This window comes from Populus trichocarpa, chromosome 1 (genome assembly GCF_000002775.5).
Source record: "Populus trichocarpa isolate Nisqually-1 chromosome 1, P.trichocarpa_v4.1, whole genome shotgun sequence".
In the NCBI taxonomy this organism is placed as follows: domain Eukaryota; kingdom Viridiplantae; phylum Streptophyta; class Magnoliopsida; order Malpighiales; family Salicaceae; genus Populus; species Populus trichocarpa.
This window is the reverse complement of record NC_037285.2, coordinates 2,400,239-2,419,547: the sequence shown is the minus strand read 5'-3', so window position 1 is coordinate 2,419,547 and position 19,309 is coordinate 2,400,239. Positions and strand designations below refer to the sequence as shown.

The 19,309-nt window shown below is 33.4% G+C and overlaps 3 protein-coding genes across 3 annotated transcripts; 2 read left to right on the top strand and 1 right to left on the bottom strand.

The window, feature by feature from the left end:
• The first annotated feature begins 5,702 nt into the window (after positions 1-5,702).
• LOC7455798 (probable carboxylesterase 15) lies at positions 5,703-7,014 on the top strand. Its single transcript, XM_002297692.4, has one exon. The coding sequence runs from the start codon at positions 5,786-5,788 to the stop codon at positions 6,806-6,808; it is 1,023 nt and encodes a 340-aa protein (XP_002297728.3). The 5' UTR covers positions 5,703-5,785; the 3' UTR covers positions 6,809-7,014.
• An 8,401-nt stretch (positions 7,015-15,415) lies between these two features.
• On the top strand, positions 15,416-16,215 carry LOC127904896 (uncharacterized). The gene is made up of 3 exons (XM_052449985.1): positions 15,416-15,490; positions 15,578-15,697; positions 15,794-16,215. The coding sequence occupies exons 1-3, from the start codon at positions 15,488-15,490 to the stop codon at positions 16,196-16,198; spliced, it is 528 nt and encodes a 175-aa protein (XP_052305945.1). The 5' UTR covers positions 15,416-15,487; the 3' UTR covers positions 16,199-16,215.
• An 871-nt stretch (positions 16,216-17,086) lies between these two features.
• On the bottom strand, positions 17,087-18,295 carry LOC7476834 (putative RING-H2 finger protein ATL69). Its single transcript, XM_024595666.2, has one exon. It carries the CDS (start codon positions 17,979-17,981, stop codon positions 17,427-17,429), a length of 555 nt encoding a protein of 184 aa, XP_024451434.2. The 5' UTR covers positions 17,982-18,295; the 3' UTR covers positions 17,087-17,426.
• Between the last annotated feature and the right edge of the window lie 1,014 nt (positions 18,296-19,309).

Genomic DNA, 19,309 nt, shown 5'->3' with positions numbered 1-19,309 from the left:
TCATGTATATTAGATGTACGAAATCAAATTTAACGGGTTTAAAATCTCCAACATCTACACCCAAAAATATAGGTTTAAGTGCTACCTAGACCCAATGATCATGTCTCCTAGGCGGCGCGTCTAGACTCATCTTTTATTTTTAATAGGTTTAGGCAACTCGGATGAACCTAACATTAATATAATTTAAAATATCATAAGAAAGAAATGACTTTTCAATCTTTTATTTTCTTAAAAAAAAACAAGACTCATGAGTTATAAATAAGCTATGAATCCTTCAAGTTTTAGATTTATAATCTCTTTATTTTCAATATTTCTAATATATATATTTCTAGAGTTTATCTCTTTAAAATATCATTATACTTTTTTGTTTTTAAAAAGATATTTGCTTAAACATATGAGAGTTTCTAAATTTATAAAAAATAAGAAGATATTTTGCAGGTATCAGCCATCTTAACCTACCAAACACCAGGTATAAGCTACCAGTTACCTTGACTAGAAAGAATAAATTAAATTGTTAGAACCAAGAGATTAATTAATTATCTAATATACAAGTTTTGTTCCTACACTACTTGGGTTATTTAGGGCCTTAGCGTAGGTTATTTTTGTTGTATTAATTTACATGAATCAATCAAGGCAAAATGCATAACTTTTTCTTGATGGCTGCAGGCCGTCTAATTTGTATCTATATATATTGTTTAAAGAATTCAGCTCTGTACAAGGACAGGAAAGCTTATGGATTTCAGTTTCTTGGATTGTTGTTTGGTATCCACATTTGTACTCTAATTAATATGTCTGCAAGTGCCCTGAAACTTGGAATATCCTATCGAGGGGGAATGTCAAAGAAAATTGATTCGGATGGAAGCAAATCTATTGGATTCATAATTCGCAAAACGTTTTTTTTTTCCTTGCATCACAATCAGAAAAATTAAACAGTGTTGACAGCTGATTTTAACTGGAACCAGCTTAGTGTATACAAAAGGGAAATCATTTGCATTTGGTAGCTAGTCACAATTAATCAAGGCACCATATCGATCAGCTCTTCATTTTTGCTTCACTTTGCAACATGAGTGGTTCCAAGAAATTGTCCAAGATGGCAAGGAAGTGCTCTACTACCATACATAGAAAGAAGAAATCGGTGTCGAAAGCTATTCGAAACATGGGTAGCTGTTGCTGCTACAGAAAATCAAAGAAATCTGATGACTTCGCGAAGGAGTTAGCTTCCATTGGTCTACAAATTCTCATTTGTCTCTCATCGTCTGGAAATCAATAGTCTGAACTTCTATGTTCTTATACATTGATGCACATTTTCATACTGGACCTTCAAGGTGCAGCTAAATAGATTAATGGGCTCAAATGTTGAGGTTACCAGTCACTGCTAAATCTGCAAATAGACTGGCATGCACTTTCTTGTTCTCAACTTTAAGACGTTAGTGAAAAAAACACGTCCTTTTATGTAATCCATTTGCAGAAGCTGGTAAATACTTAGGTACTGCAGAATAGTGTCCAATATTCCTTGCTAGCTACTGCAGAAAAGGTGAGTGAATCTTAACTTGCCTAGCTGTGTTCTAGGTAAACAAAAAATAATTATGCTCCAATGTTTTGTACTCTTATACCATGTTATTATTTTAACTCGAAAACTTTAAGTTACTGAGTCAGACTTTGAGGGTGTTTGGCTTGGAGGTGTGGTGGCTTCTTTACAAAGGTATAATACATTTTAAAACACAATTCACACCTTTAAAAGCTATAAAAACATGTTTTTTACTAAAAAAAAGCACAAACTACCTCTCATCCAAACACTTAATGGTGATTTTATATTATTCTCTAACTATGCAACTTTGTGATCAACTTGGCTTGCAAGAAACGAACTTCTTTTGACAGTAGGGAAACTCATTGGGATGCTATTTTTTAACTGATATTCCATGGAGCAACATCGTGGATGAAGTGCTCTACCGTCAAGGATTTCTGTTCTTCTGGTTCAGATATCCTTAGATGCCGAGGTAGCATCACGTACGGGTGGACAAATATATATAGGTTCAGTCCAACGCCGGTGTTTTTCGTGATCGTGAGGTTACTGTGGCTATATATTAATGGACTCAAACCATGCAGAATGAAAGGAATAAAAATCAGTACAAAAAAAAAATCATGCCGAGACCACAAAACTAAGTCTTTGACTATAATTATTATTTTTTTTGCTGATAAGCATCTCATTACGTATACAGGATCCATTCAATTTTTTCGACATTTCCTTGTCGTAAAGATGTCTCATTCGACGTTGGCAAAGTTGTGGACGAAATTAAGAACTCATAACAATCCAAATTCGATCAGTCAATACAACTGATAGATAATACATGTCTTAGCAACCACGAAATTGCCTGTTTATTTGTTGAAATTTCTTTAGCTTTGTAGGATCTCACATATACAAATAAGAAAAATTACAACATGGGTAAGTTATTTGCATGTATTTTTATTTTTATTTTTGGTTTTTACTTGGAATTGAAGATTACCTTTTCATTTTAGTATTTAATTAGTATTAACAACTCTCTCTTTTTTTTTTAATCAATTTATATATTTTCTAATTTCTTTTATTAAACATAAATACATTTTTAAATTCCTCAATTAAAAGAATCTCATGACAGTACCTTAGAACACGTCAATAATATCATCGTCTTGTAATTCTCTTGTGTTAGAAAATAACATGTATAGCAACAACAGAAGTAGTCATCACTTTCGGCCCTGGCTGCAATAAGCTGTGCTGAAGTTTTTGTGGGCTGCTTAGTTTTTGTGGCCGAGCTTTATTCACCTCTGTGTAATTGGATTTAGCCATATGCACGTAACAAATGAAGTTTTATATTTTCCTTCCCTGTTGATCTTATGGGGTTGGGCGATTGTGATGGTTTTTTCCCTTTCTTTATTTCTTGACTTTGAGTCTTAGGATTAGCTTCTACGAAGATTCACTAATTTTTGAAAAATTCTCAAGAATTCCTTTATCCTCGAGAGAAATATAAAGTGAGGACTCGAAGTTAAGATAATTTTTAGGATAATAAATTGAAATCACATAAGTAATGTGAAATAATATAATTTAATAAATCAAAAACAAATCCGACAGAAAATACTATTTATGTTTAAAAGTTATATATGAAGTCGACATATGCAGCTAATATATATATATATATATATATATATATATATATATATATATAGCAGGAAATAAAAGTACAAAAATAGGGATAAAATTTGTCTCCTTCGACCCTCTCAATATGCATGTAGGATGTCTCAAGCTGGAAAAGCACTTTGGGAAACAAGGCTTCCATTTCATGTCTTTTTTTCACTCGAGAATCATCAATATTATCATTTTTCTCAACTCTTATTTGATGTGTGCTCGTTTCTTTATGTAGTGATGTTGTGTTTTAAATTGCGTTTAGCTTGATAAACGAACGTTAAATTTGGGACCTGTGAGTCTCATCAGCGTGAATCACCATAGAAGAACACTATTCAAATTTAAGTTGACTTGAACACTTTAGAACTTTGAATTCCATGCATTTTGGTGGCTGCCTTGTCCAATAGCACATTGTCTTTATCTTCTGCATGTTTGGTAAGGACTTGACCTATATATCCTCTTTCTTAACAAATTCGGCCAAGTTTCCACACAGCTCAGAGAAGTGGAGTGTGGCTCCCATGTCTGCTTCTTGACCTTTGACTCTCCCTCTTTTCATCACCACCTCTAGTATTTCCCACAAATTAAATAAATTACAATGCACAAAATGAGAGCATTTACACTACAATTGCCAAGAAACTACTTTGGCATTGAAGGCAAGGAGACATGATTTGGAAAGTTGGTATAAACGACAGAAATTGTTACAAAAAACGACGTAGAATTTTCCATGCTATTGTTGACAATTGTATTGTAAATACATTTCTTTTGTTTATGGTTAGTTGATATATGAATTATAGAGAGTATATACTACCAGAAAATTCACAGATGAAAATATTAATAGATTTTTTATCGGTAAATTACAATAAATTTTATTAACATAATAATTTATTGTTTTACCCTTTGTTTTATCGGCAGGATACCCTCTATAATTCATATATTCTTGACATAATTATAGAGGGTATATTACCAGAAAATGTACAATGATATATCATTTATATAGATAAAAATATTTATTCAGTATATACCAGCTTTGCAACCTCCTCATTTTATCACAAATCAATTTTTCATCACAAATCCGACCACGTCAACATTTAATTTATCAACATTTCTTTTCTGATTCAAATTTTATTGATGATTTTTCATATTAAGTAAACAAAACTATTCAATTTTTGTTTGAACTTAATTTTTAAATGTTAATTTTTGTTGTATATATTTTTAGTATATTTATTTTGTTTGAGTGTTTACTTGTTTTATAATTTTTTCTCATAGAAATTTGTTGTATGAATGTATTATTTGTTCATGTTAGAATTTGTTTGAAATTTTGATAAATTATATTTGTTTGTAAATTGATGAAATTTATTTTGAATTTGTGACTTAAGTGTTTTGTAATGAGATAAGTAATGGTTTATTTAACTAGTTTGTTTTATATTTTGCAATAATTTTTATTTAACGTGTTTAATTTTTCCGTCTGTAAATCCATCGGTAATCTTATATTACCAATGACAGACTCACCGACAGAACAAAAATAATCAAAGATAAGTTTCTTAACGAACTGTAACTATCTGTGAGCTTGTCGGTAAAAATTATGCTGATGAATATAATGTCTAACAACCATTAGAGTATTGTCAATGTCTAACAACCATTAGAGTATTGTCTAACTACCAACAGAATATTCTGTAGATATATTGAAAGATCATGATTGTGGAAGTTTTTGAATACTAATAAATTCCTTTTCTCCGTGTGGAATATCAAAGAGTGCTGGTCAATATCTATATATCTACACGAGATTAGAAATTTATGAAAAGTTTATTTCTCATAACATAATTTAAGAAGTTTAATTATGATAATATATAATATAAATGGTTGTTAACAACCAAACCTACCTTCTCATCACTAGTACTAAATGAGATTTTTTTTTATAAATTAAAAAAAAAAAAACATAGATTAGGCACGTAATGTTATTGGCTGTTAATTTCTAATTGATGTATCATTTAATATAAGGTTTGACAAATGTGAAAGGGTGAGTAGCACTTACAGGTCTCAAGCAGCCCGGTACCATTTTTGTGAGTGGAATTGATTTTGCTTCCGAGATCTATGATGGAATCATCATATTCATAGGGGTCTGCGTGCAAGTTATGGAGTTATGCTTTGGATACGAGGGATTTACATACTGATCACGATTTTTTGGGTTTATCGTGCCAACAAATTAAAGTTTTCTCATCATCAACATAAATTTGATCCATGCTTGTAACAATTTCCCACAGTGTAGCAGGGGAGATTAATTTCTTCTATTATCAAAAAAAAAAAAAAAAAGCAGGGGAGATTTCTTTATATTATGTACTGATCATACATGTGCGAGATAAATTCAAGTCCCACATGAAAATGGTTTGGTGGGTCACTCGTTGGAAAGTATATTCAACTCTTCTTGGCCACTTCTTCGATAACAATATCTTTTCTATTTACTCATCTCTCAAAAGCATATCAAAATTGCCTCGAACTTTCTCCATTCCCAACACCTCCCAAACCACACTATATAAAGGATAGCCAAGGGCGTCCAAAATGCTCACACACACGCACTCAAGAAAAATACCTACACAGCTATAGTAGAAGTTGATTCATTAGCTTGTAACCATGGTCTATCAGAAGAAAATTGTGGAGGAGGTGTCTGGCTGGCTAAGAATCTTCGATGATGGCTGGGTGGACCGGACATGGATCGGACCACCTCAGGTCAAGTTCATGGCAGAGCCAGTGCCTCCCCATGAGGAATTCATAGAGGGTGTCGCCATACGTGATGTGACAATTGATGAAAACTCTGGCCTTAGTGTTAGGATTTATCTACCCCAACATGAACCTGATCACTATACAGATAATAGCGATAAACTTCCTTTAATTGTCCATTTTCATGGGGGTGGTTTTTGCATTAGCCAAGCTGATTGGTACATGTATTATTACATATACTCTAGGCTTGCTAGGTCAGCTCCGGCAATTGTTGTCTCGGTCTACTTAAGGCTGGCCCCCGAGCATCGCCTCCCAGCTGCAATTGATGATGGGTTCTCTGCCCTAATGTGGCTACGTGCATTAGCACAAGGACAGGAGTCTTATGAGCCATGGCTTAATAATCATGGAGATTTCAACAGGGTTTTTCTAATTGGAGACAGCTCAGGGGGGAACTTGGTGCACCATGTGGCTGCACGTGCTGGTCAAGTGGATTTGAGTCCAATGAGACTTGCTGGAGGCATTCCGGTCCATCCGGGATTTGTACGGTCAGAGAGGAGCAAGTCCGAGATGGAGCAACCAGAGTCACCTTTCTTAACCCTAGACATGGTGGACAGGTTCTTGAAGTTGGCATTGCCAAAAGGGTGCACCAAGGACCACCCTTTTACATGCCCCATGGGGCATGCAGCACCGCCACTGGACAGCCTTAATCTGCCACCGTTCTTGCTTTGCGTGGCGGAGGCCGACTTGATCAGGGACACTGAGATGGAGTACTATGAGGCCATGAAGAAAGCTAACAAGGATGTGGAGTTGCTAATTAATCCTGGAGTGGGTCACAGTTTCTATCTTAACAAGATTGCTGTTGACATGGATCCACATACAGCAGCTCAAACTACTGGCCTTTTGGAAGGGATAGTAGAGTTCATCAAGAAGCACTAAAATTAATATTATGTAGCTCATTTAGTTTATAATTATATGTTTAAATAAGTGATCATGCAGAGTTGGGATTCTACAGATCATTTTCTCCCATGTCCCTTGTTATTCAATGCTGTTTCTATTCGCTTTCTTCTATGTAATGGACAATATTGATGTAAGTAACATATTAAATTATAAAGAGATCAGCTTCAATTTCATAATGAATTAAATTACATATAACCAGTCAGAGGCCCTTGCTTTGCTTGATTTCTCGAGAATTTTAACAACAATATCATTAGAGATTATTGCATCATATGGATTTGTAGTGTTTGTTGTCGATAATGTCTCTAATTTGACGTGATATTCTTTTTTTCTCCTTCGATTAAGTTTGCTATAACACCTACTATTATAACTATTGTACAATATATATATATATATATATATATATATATATATATATATATATATAATCATTCTTTTTTTCTCTAATGTAATGTTATGATGTTATTGAGAAAGTGTTTAATTAAAATCAATGCTAAATATTTCATGTGTTAATGCTTGTTTGATGACATTTATTACTTTATGTTTTTAATCTTTCGTTCATTGTTAACTTATTATATAAAATTTAAAAAGTTTTATTCATTATTGACATGTGAAATAAAAATAAATAAAAAAGACTCAATGTTATTATAGATTGCTATAATTAAATTATGATTTTTTTTCTTCTCACAAAAAACCATCACAATAGTTAATATTATTATTAGATTCGTTGGGATTTATAGGTCTCTTATAATATTTTTAGCACAATAGAATTACTAAATCAACCTTAAAAGCAAGATTTAATTAGCTGAAATACATAGATATTTTTGTATTTTTATTTTTTAAAAATATAATAAAATTACTAAAATACCCTCATAAACAAATTTCTTTAATTGGCATTCGGAGGCTTTTTTTTATGTTTTTTTTTATCATGATCTTTTATTAAGAGTGATGATTTGTTAATTTAAAAATATAAAAATTATTTAAAAAAGTGATTAATGCATACCTTGCACGGATAGCTAACAAACACTAATTTGCAGGATAACGTTGTTAATTTAAAAACCCATCTCAAATTGTAATTTTATTTACATATAACATAACATGATTAATTAATAATTAAATTCATTGTATACATAGTTATAACTATATAATTTATATTAATTTTTAAAATATTCTCACTTAAATAAAAGTTTTTTGAACTTGAAATTTGTATAGATCAATATTATATTATATTTACTTTTTTTATTAATTAGAATGAAGTATTAATTAGAATGAAGAAAGTAAGATTCAAACTATTATAACTTGATGAATATAATTTTAATATTATATCAAAAAATAATCTAAAAAAAAACCTTAAATTATTGTATCATTCCTTCAAAATATAATAATATAATTTATATTATTGCATTATAAAATGATATACAACTGACTCCAATTATTACAATGACATGTGAATTGACCGAACAATCCACACTGTACCTACCAAGTGGAGTATGAAAGCAAAATAATTAAAAGGATGCGTAATGTGTGAAGCGTGGGTGTGGTTCTTTTCATACCTCAACATGCGTAATGTATAAACCACACAACTATTTGATGGAGCAAGCAAATTTCACATGGAAAATTGACTAGAAAACTCCGAGTCAAATGCAGATATTGAAGAAGAGTGTCATGGTGAGAGGCAAAGACAGCCTTGGAGGGTATGTATGTGGGTCAGGTCTTAATTGGCTATATATCCAAACTCCAAAATAATTACTAATAATAAAGAAAAACGTGAAGCCAATAAGTTTGTTCTTCGGCTCCGTTTGATCTTGAAGTGATAAACGGGCCTCTTTCGCAATGATGGCGTTAGTACTTACTTGTGTTCTTGGCGATACCTTCAAGTCGTTCTTCTATCAACAGATCATTAATTGAGCTTAAGAATAGAGATATAACCCAGCTCATTTCATGATAGACTGATCAACACTCCAGTTACGGACTAGGTGCGTTAATTCCTAAATCTATCTAGTTTTTCTTACAATTCTTATCTAAATAACATCTTTATACACTACTAGAAAATTGATAAATACAAACGGAAATACCGAGGGAATATTTCCGTCGGTAAATTTCCGAGGGATTTTACCAACGGAAATATTCCCTCGGTATATACCGAGGGAATTACCGTGGGAAAAAAAATTAAAAAAAAAAAAAAAAAAATGATGACGTGTCATTTTTACCAACGGAATTACCGACGGAATTTGTTCCGTCGGTAATTCCGTCGGTAAATATGTTGGTAAATTGTGAACACTGTTCATCATATTAATTAAAAAGGGAATCACCGACGGAAAATTCCGTCGGTATTTTCCAGAGAGTAAATCACCGACGGATTGAAAAGTCGTCGGTATTATTTGGCGGTTTTCTGAAAAAATTCAATTAATTTAAAATTTTCATTTAAATATTACAGACGGAATCACCGACGGATTAAAAAATCATCGGTAATTTTTTGACGGTTTCTGAAAAAAATTTACGAAATTGAAAATTTAAATTTAATATTACCGTCTGTAAATCCGTCGGTAAATCGTCCCAATAAAAAGCCTGAATGCCTTTATTTCACAAGAGACAAAGCCGTTTCTTCTTGTTCTTCTACTTCTTCTTGTTCTTCTACTTCTTCTTCTTCTTCTTCTTCTTCACTATATGTAAAAAACATCATTAAGGTATGTCTTCTTCTTCTTCTTTACTTTATGTAAAAAACATCATTTCTTATCTATTTCTTTCTCTTCTTTTCTCTCCTCATCTCCTTCTCTTTTCCTCCATGCTTGGGTATGTCTTCTTCTTCTTTCTTCTTTTATCCTCTTAGTTTTTTTTTTAATTAATATGCTTAATGAAATTTTTTTTCTCTCCTTAGCTTCACTTGCAACTACATTAAGGTAAGATTTTTCCTTTTTCTTCTTTTTTCATGATTTTTTTCACTATATTTGTTTTTTATTTTATTTTTAATTGTTTTTGTTCTTAATAATTGTATAAATGTTGTTGTGAGATTTTTTTTCATATGAGATCAATTTTTAGTAGATTTATTTATAGGATTTTTAAATTTTTAGCAATTGCAACTTCATTTTTTTCATATGAATTAATTTTTTAGTTGAATTAATTTTTTTAATTTATTTATTTGTTGCAAATTTGTTTGAATTGATTTTCTTATTCTTTTTTCCAAGCATTTTGAGTATATATTATATAGTGTTAATTTATGTTAATTTAATTATTTTATAATTTTATAAAATGAATTTTTTTTAAAATGTTTTTCAATAATTACCGACGGAATTACCAACGGAATTTCCGTCGGTAATACCGTCGGTAAATCCGTCAGTAATTCCGTCGGTAATTCCGTTGGTAATAAAAAAATTATTACCGACGCGTATGTTCCGTCAGTAAATCCGTCGGTAATTATATTACCAACGGATTTACCGACGGACAAAACATTACCGACGAACGATTCACCGACGGATCATTTCCGTCTTTGATTCCGTCGGTAATATAATTACCGATGGAATATGTGTCTTACACCGACGGAAAAATTCCGTCGGTAAAACTGTTAAATCTTGTAGTGATAGATAAATTAATCATATATATATATATATATATATATATAAAAGAAATGGTATTGTTTAATTTTATCCATACCAACGTGATTATAACAGATCTGAGAAAGTTAAAAAAAAAAAAGTAAAATAATAGCAGATAGGTGTCTCTATAATTATATTCAACAATATGTATGAATATGAAAGCTATTAGGGAGTTTGTTTTTAAGGTATTTTTTGTGGTTCTAGTTTTAAAAAAAATAAATTTAAAAAAGTGTAGTTATATGTGGTTAGTTGGATTTAGGCACGTGTTTGGTAAAAATTATGGTTAGGATTTATGTGCAGCAAAAAACATGTATAAAATGTTTAGTTATCGTTGCTTTTCAAAAGTGTTTTTTACTTGGAAATGCATCAAAATAATTTTTTTATTTTTAAAAATTTATTTTTGATATCAACGCATTAGAATGATCTGAAAATAAAAAATAATAATTTAAAGTAAATAAAAAAATAAAAAAATTCAAATTTTGAAAAAAATTGCTTTTGAAATGCAAAAACAAACAAAGTTTTACGAAACTCAGTTAAAAAAACACGTAAAAACTGTTTCATAAAAACTGTGTTTCAAACTCAATTTTTTTATAAATCCCATAATATAAAACACAATTTAATACATTACCAAACACTTAACTGTGTTTTTTGCACCACAATCATAAAAATAGATGCAAAACGAAAGCAATGTGACTAATGATTCAAATTAATTATATTAGTATATACCAAAAATTAAGACAATACTGTAGTACGTGGCGCATAGATCGATAGATATTGGAGTGAAGCACAACAGAGCGATAAGGGGTATTATTAAAAATTACGAGTACTCCAAGAGCAGCTAGGCTCAACTATAAATATACATTATCTAACTCTAACTTGATAGACAATGAAATAAAAGCTTTTTGTTCTTGTAGATATATACAGATATATTTTTTAACCCATACGTGTTTTTTCTTGTTTTCTCTCTTATACAGTATTCATTATTATTGCTGCAAGTTTTGAGAGTTCATGTTTTAAACAGGGCTCCTTCTAATTAATTTTGTCTGGATAGAGTGTTTTTAGTTTAATTACTTGAGTTATGGATTTGAAAAGTTAAAATATAGTTGATATTTTAAAAAAATATATATTATAATTTTTTTATTATTTTATTAGATTATTTCAATTTCATGATTTAAACTGTAAATTTATCGAGATATACTAGGCTGGCTCGACTTTGATTATCAGGGTTACAAGTTCATTATGCTAACTTTGGTTGACCAGGACTGATATTTTATTTTATTTTTTTAATTTTATTTTGTTATTTTATATTTAAAGGGCTGTGAATTAAGATTTTATTATTTATTTTTTAAAAAAATATATTTTCTATATATTATCCTGATCACTTTTTTTAAAAAAATTGATCTATTTATTCTTGTTTTCTTTTTTTTTTTCCGTGTAATTAAATGAAAATCAATTACGTCAGTCCTCCTTGCACCCATATGTGGTAGTTTTTAATTCTCTTTTTAATACAAGTCTTTATGGTTTTTAATTATTTGTGACTTTGAACTTTAAATTTATAAATTTAGGTATTTAAAATGTTCAAAACATTTCGATAAAGATGCTTTCATAAATATTAATCCAATCATTAAGATGCCATTAGTTCAAATGAGGGTGAAACTAACAATCAACTTGATTAGATGATTATAAGTTTATAGATATTGTAATAACACATATATAAATCTTAAAATAGTAGAAAATCTTAATGAGTAGACTTGAAAAACAAAAGGATTTAAACTAAAATAACCAATATCTCACACATTTAGATATTTTAATCGAGCCTAAGAGATTTAATTAGTTTAATAAATAAAAAATTGTTTCCCGTATATATTATCTTCAATTGTAAAATTACATGAGATATCACTACCAGAAAACCGGAGAAAAGCAACGGAATTACCGACGGAAATATTTCGTCGGTAATTAATACCGACAGACATAATTCCGTCTCAAAATCGGTCGGTATATACCGACGGAATCATTCCGTCGGTAATGCCGTCGGTATATACCGACAGAATATTTCCGTCGGTATATACCGTCGACTTCACCGACGGAATATACATTTCGTCTGGAAATACGCAACGGCATGGTGACGTCAAGCTATTTTACCGACGGAAAGTACCGAGGGATTCAAACTGTGATAGTCGTACAGTGACGTGGCGATGTCACCGACGGCATCACCGACGGAATGAATCCGTCGGTGAGTCCGTCGGAAAAAGCCATTATATGCACCCACCTGCCGACACTCTCATCCTCTGTTTCTCCTTCTTCTTCTTTCCCATCCCACCTCTCCCCTCCCAAACTCCTCCCAAACTGCAGCCAAACACCCATCCCAAACTCTCCACTATTCTCAACACGAGCACTCAAGTTTCTTATATCTTGTACGTGGTCACAATACCCGTTTCTTGTAGATTTTATCATTTTTTTGTAAGTAAATCTATCCTTTTTAATTAGTTTTAATATTTAATTGTGAATTTTATTGTTTTAGTATATGTATTTTGTTAACGTTTGTACTTGTTTAATTGTTATTTGTCAAAGAAACTTGTAGTATGAATGTATAATTTTGTAGTTGTTATAGGTTGTTTTAGATTTTGTCAAATTATATTTGTTTGTAAATTGTTGAAATTTTGTTTGAATTACACCGAATTAAATGTGTCGTTGTGATGAAATAAATAATTAATAGCTTATTTAAGTGTCTTGTTTAATTATTATCAATTATATTTCGAAGTTGTGAGTAATTCTGTAAATTTATATATGTATAAATTTGTATGTATGAACGTTGATAGTTGATAATTGATAATGAATATTTAACATAAGTGTTGTTTTAGTTTGTTGGATAATGTCGGGGAAAACCAATATTTTTGTTATGTTTTATAGAGGTTCAATAGAAGTCATGGATGATCGTTCATGGATGTATCGGAACTCACCCCAAGGATTGCGGAGGATGGATTATTGTAACGGTGTCCAGGGTTTTATTAATTTCGCAACATCTATTCCGAGGAATTTTACTGATGGCGGTATTAGGTGTTCATGCAGGAAGTGTAAAAATTTAAAGTTTCTGCATCAAGATGTTGTAACGATGCATCTTCTAACCAAAGGGTTCATGGAAGATTACCTGTGTTGGTATGCTCACGAAGAACTATTTGTTCCTGATGAGAGCATGGAAGAACAGGTGGTTGGGTCAACTTCTAGTGCTAGTAACATGCATGAAGTTGGAAATGAGAACAGTAATCCTTACAGGAATATGGTTATGGATGCAATGAGAATGAGTGAAGATAATGTCAGGGGATGTCCAATCGTAGAAGAAGAACATAATGCAGATGCAGCAAGGTTTTTTGATCTGTTGAGAGATTCTGACGAACCATTATGGGATGGCTGCACGAACCACAGTAAATTATCAGCCGTAGCACAGGTGTTCACCATAAAGTCAGATCACGGGTTGAGTGAGGCCGGTTATGACAAGATTATTGAATGGGCGAGAAGCATTTTACCTGAAGGGAACAGGCTGAAAGAGAACTTCTATGCTGCCAAGTCCATGATGAAACCCCTCGGTTTAGGATACCAGAAAATTGATATATGCCCTAACTTCTGCATGTTATACTACCTTGAAAATGCCGAGATGACCGAGTGCATGACGTGCGGGCATTCCCGTTACAAACCCAGAACTGGTAGAGGGAAGACTCTCGTGGCATATAAAAAACTTAGATACTTCCCAATCACACCTAGACTGCAGAGGTTATTCATGTCACCAAGGACTGCTGAGCACATGACATGGCACCAATCACACCATGCGGTTGATGGAGTGATGGTTCATCCTTCTGACGGTGAAGCCTGGAAACACTTTAACAGTATGCATCCTCCCTTTTCAGCTGAATCAAGGAACGTGCGTCTTGGGTTGTGTACAGACGGATTCAATCCATTCGGGTCATTTGCTGCTCCTTATTCTTGTTGGCCGGTCATACTGACAGTTTATAACTTGCCACCGGGGATGTGTATGAGGCCGGAGTTTAGCTGGGAATTAAATAATCGAAGTTAATTATTCGTATACATGTGTGTAGATGCGTAGAATGAAATCGACAGCACGTCGTCAGAAGACGGTTGCAGCTAGTTCTTCTAGCAGCGAGGAGGACGTATCCTTAGGTGCTGATCACGGCGAGGAATCTACGCCAACTTGTGATGCTGCCTCTTCTAGCGCGGTTTCACAGCGCAAAAGCGGTGTGCCTTCACAGCGGGGTCAATTCACCCGCAAATACCAGGCACAATGGAAGGATGACCTCTCAATGTAAGTTTGTTTAGGTTTTAGTTTTTTTTTTATATACTTATAACATAATTTATGAACAACTAATTAATATTAATTACTACTTTTATTTAATTTCAGGTTTACAAACATTGAGGCTGCAAGGACTATAACATTGGCGTTTAAATCGTCGATGGAGATTCTATTGTTTCAATGGAGCCAGGTTTCCAAACATCCTGAGTGGAAACCTAATATCGATGCATGGTTTAAGCGATTTCAGGTCGGTGTTAATTTTTAATTTCCAGCTTATTTTTAATAAATGATTTTTATAATTTTATATCTTGTACTATTTTTATTTTATATGAATTATTTATATACACAGAACAAATTTGAGTGGGATAGGGCGGACAACAATGTTGTGAGGAGGGTATGGGAGAATCACGCGGCAACTAGGTAACATCAAAAATAATATTTATTTTTGTTTTATAATTTAATGTTTTAAATTCTAATTTGTTACTATGGAAGTAGGTTGCGTGATTTTTGGTATGACACCCAAAAAAAATCAAAAAAACATACGAGGATAACGGTCTTGAAGGATGGAATGAGGTGGCGGTTTGGCAGGAATTCAAACCGCCATTCATCTCGGGGGAAATATGGACGGCATATATTGAGCACGTGACCTCAGAGCGGTTCTCACGGTGCTCACAGTCTGGCGCCGACAACCGGAACCGGCAAATTTATGGTTCGGTGACCACGCACACTGGCGGATCCGTCCCATTCAGCGCACATGCAAAGCGGATGGTAAGATTAATTTTATTGAAATATATCGATAATTAATTTGTCGTTCCTTATAATATATTTAACTTTCAACCTATTTTTTCCTTACAGGCTGCGTCTCTTGGACGTGAACCGAGTCCAATGGAGCTGTTTCTAGAGACGCATGTGCGGAGTCAAGACCGCCAAAAAGGGGTGCAGCAGTTCGTGGACAACCGTGCTCAGCACTTCGTGGTATGTTCGTTCATTCATTTTATTTTGTAAGTTATTATTTTCTTGAATTGCATCTTGAATTGCATTTGATGATTTTTTTACCGATGGAATTTTCAGGAGACCTATAATAGCCGGTTGAGGGAGAGATATGGGGACAATCCGTCGACCCATCCAGATTTCGATCCAGATTTGTGGATGGAGGCGGGATCGTCTGGTGGACCCGATAAAAACAGGGTCTACGGGCTCTCCAACACTACGGCTGACAACTTGCGTTCGACTCGTAGTGTCTCAACTGTTGGAAGCTCTCCATCAGTATCGAACACCCAGTCTGAGGAGTTCATTGCGTTGAAACAACAATATCAACAACTCTCGACGAATTATGATGAGCTCCGTCAAATAGTCATGGAGATGAGATCAAAGATGGGTGACGATACTTGTGCAGCTTCTTTTTGGCCGTTTGGTCCCGGGAACAACCAGCCTCCTCCTCCTCCGCCTCCTCCTCCAGCTCCGCCGCTATTCTAGTTTAATTTTGTTTTTTAAACACATTAAACTTGTAATGAATATTATTACTTTTACATTTTTTATGTTTAATGCATTTTTATTTGTTTATTAATGTTTTTTACAATTAATAAATTATTTTTTTATATATTTCAAATATTTACCGACGGATATACCGACGGAAAATATCCGTCGGTATTTAACAGAGAGTTGGCGAACAATTACCATCCATGCCATCGTTACCGACGGCATCACCGACGGATAATATCCGTTGGTGATTAATGACGGCCATACCGACGGCTAATATCCGTCGGTATTAGACAGAGAGTTGCAACAAAATTACAAGCCATGCCATAAATACCGACGGAAACCCCGTCGGTGATGCCGTCGGTAATTACCCTTAAAAGTACCGATGGATTGGCCGTCGGTAATGTTCCCGCGAGGAATTTTTTTTTGGCGCGCGTATCCGTCTGTATTACCGTCGGTGTGTCCGCCGGTGAATGGTTTTTTTTATTTGCGACAGAATTAGCGACGGAAATGGGATTTACCGACGACTGTTTTACCGACGGACGTGATCCGTCGGTGAATCCGTCGGTATTGTTTTCACCGACGGAGTTCATTGCTATCACCGACGGAATTAATCCGTCGGTAAAACTGGATAATGTTGTAGTGTATTGAAAGAAAGTAATTAATTTTATATCAATTTGGATATAGATCATTTATTTAATCTGATTTTTTTAAAAAAAAATCTTGATACTCAAAACCTGATATGAGGACATTTCTACAATTAAAAAAGAAATTAAGAAATATTTTAATTAACAAACAATTAGAGATTCATTATGGCTGTTATAATGTGATGTGCTGATGATGCTTAATTAGCAATTAGTGCACAGTAATTTTAATATGTCATAATTAAGAGTATGAAAATCAAGGACCACCTGGATTAATAACTAGCACAAATTTTAGGAGCTGCTGTCCAGCAACAATCCCAGGAGCAAGATTAAAGACATTTGATTCAAGGTGAAAGAATCTCCACATAAGAAATGTGTTCTTAGCACCACGCAAATAAACCCGAAATCAAGAACTCCGGATCCCATTAAAAAATTATACAAGACGTAAACCTTGATGGGTGTGTTGATATTATAACACTAATCCTCAGCTCGGGCTAAAAAAAAATTGAAGGCAGAAGCTAAAGCTAGGAATAATTAAGCTTGAAAAATTGAAAGTGGAAGAACACCTTTTCATGGCAGCATCACCTGGCATGGAAGGCCGAGGGCACAACCTCAGCCAAAGGAGTAGTGACAGGCGTGGGACCCTTCGATGGAGCTGGAGAATTCCTACACAATGGACAAGTAGCACTCATCTTAAGCCATCCATCAATACAATCAGCATGGAAACAGTGATGACAATCTGGAATACACCGTATGGTATCCTTGGGCTGGTAATCGGACAAGCATATGGAGCATGGACCTTCATTGGGTTTGGGTAGTCGCCGGCTTTCGCCCAACACCATCTTCGTATACGAGTCTATAATGGGCTCAGCAAGACCCACCACCACCGTCATTGGCTCTATTGGATTGCCGGCAATGAAGTGCCGGTCATGCCCATAGATGTTGCTGCTGTCATTACCACCACCATTATTATTGCTGCCATTGCCATTGCCATTACCTTTAATCCTTGTGCAAGCATAAGAAGTGAGCATTATAGTAGAAATGAGGACGAGAATGCCAATGGCAATGGCGATACCATAACCAAGGCCACTGCCCGCAGCGGCCGACGCTGACACTGGTGGAGCAACTGTGGACATGAGGGACTGAAGAAAGAGATAGAACAAGAAGTGGAAAAAAGCGTTGGATTTGAAAAGAGGGGTGATAAGAGGGGCCTCCGGGTCCGCGGGAAAAAAATTAATAGAATGGGAACTTCGGAGTTAATGTTCAACGACTACTGCATTAAAGAAAAGTTTAAAAAAGCAGGCCAACATTTATGATAGTCATTGAATTCTTTTTTTATTCTTTTGTAATTGTTAATTGATCAAGACTCAAGATCGAATAAGTTATATTCTCGAGGTTCTTGTGCTTATTTTGGAGTCCCTTTTTTGTGACGATCCAAAGTTTGTGTCCTTTCGACTTTAGATAACACATGAAACAAATTATATATATATATATATATATATATATATATATATATATATCATGATTGAAGAAGATGGCCTTGAAAAATGAAGGCTAGATCTTGAGAAGTATTTGCATGTTGTTAGACCCTATTGACAAGCTATACATCTCGTGGTAGTGTTTTTAAATAAGTAAAAAAAAGTATGAGATTTAGGTTATTAATTAACTTGATTGGATTTAATAAAAGAGAGTAATCTAATAATATAAATTGAACAAAAAAATATTTGACAATAATTAACTATAAAAAAAATTAGTTGTAGATATCATACCTAGAAAAAAAAATTCATTAGAAACTTCTTGTCGTTCCTTCACGGAATCCGATCTACTATCAAAAGAGTTTGTCAAGACAGTTCAAAATGCCGCTAGGAAAGGCTACATGACGACACTAAAAAAAGACACAAATGTTGCTAGAGCAACGATCCAGAAAGTAAATCAAACAAAACTTCAAGAAATAAGCATTTCACGTCTACATTCAATCAATTAATTCTATTTAATTTAACAAAGAATAACAAATAAAAAAACCAAAGATAATCCAATTAAACAAAAAAAAAGGATAAAATTAAAGATATAGAAAGCATATAAAAAAATAATGAAACCTATTCTCCAATTAAATTAACGAACGTTTAAAGATAAAATTTAAAGAACATGAGTTTAAAAAAAGATAAAAAAATGACTAAATCAAACTCGCACAAATCTTCTAAAATCAAGTTAATCTTTCAAGTTTATAACCAGTGAAATACTATACCCGAACTGAATTAAGAAACAGTTTTTACATGAACAAGTAAATCAAAACAATTTAAATTTGGTGCAGTGGGTCCCCCTACGTATAGTAAAGGAGGAAGAAGTGATTGGTTTGGTCCTCTAACCTGGTCTCTGTAAGAATTTCTGGTGCAGGAATGGTAGAACGGAACCAGTACTGGAACCCAGTAAACAGACCAAAGAGCAACCATGCAGAAGCTTTAAG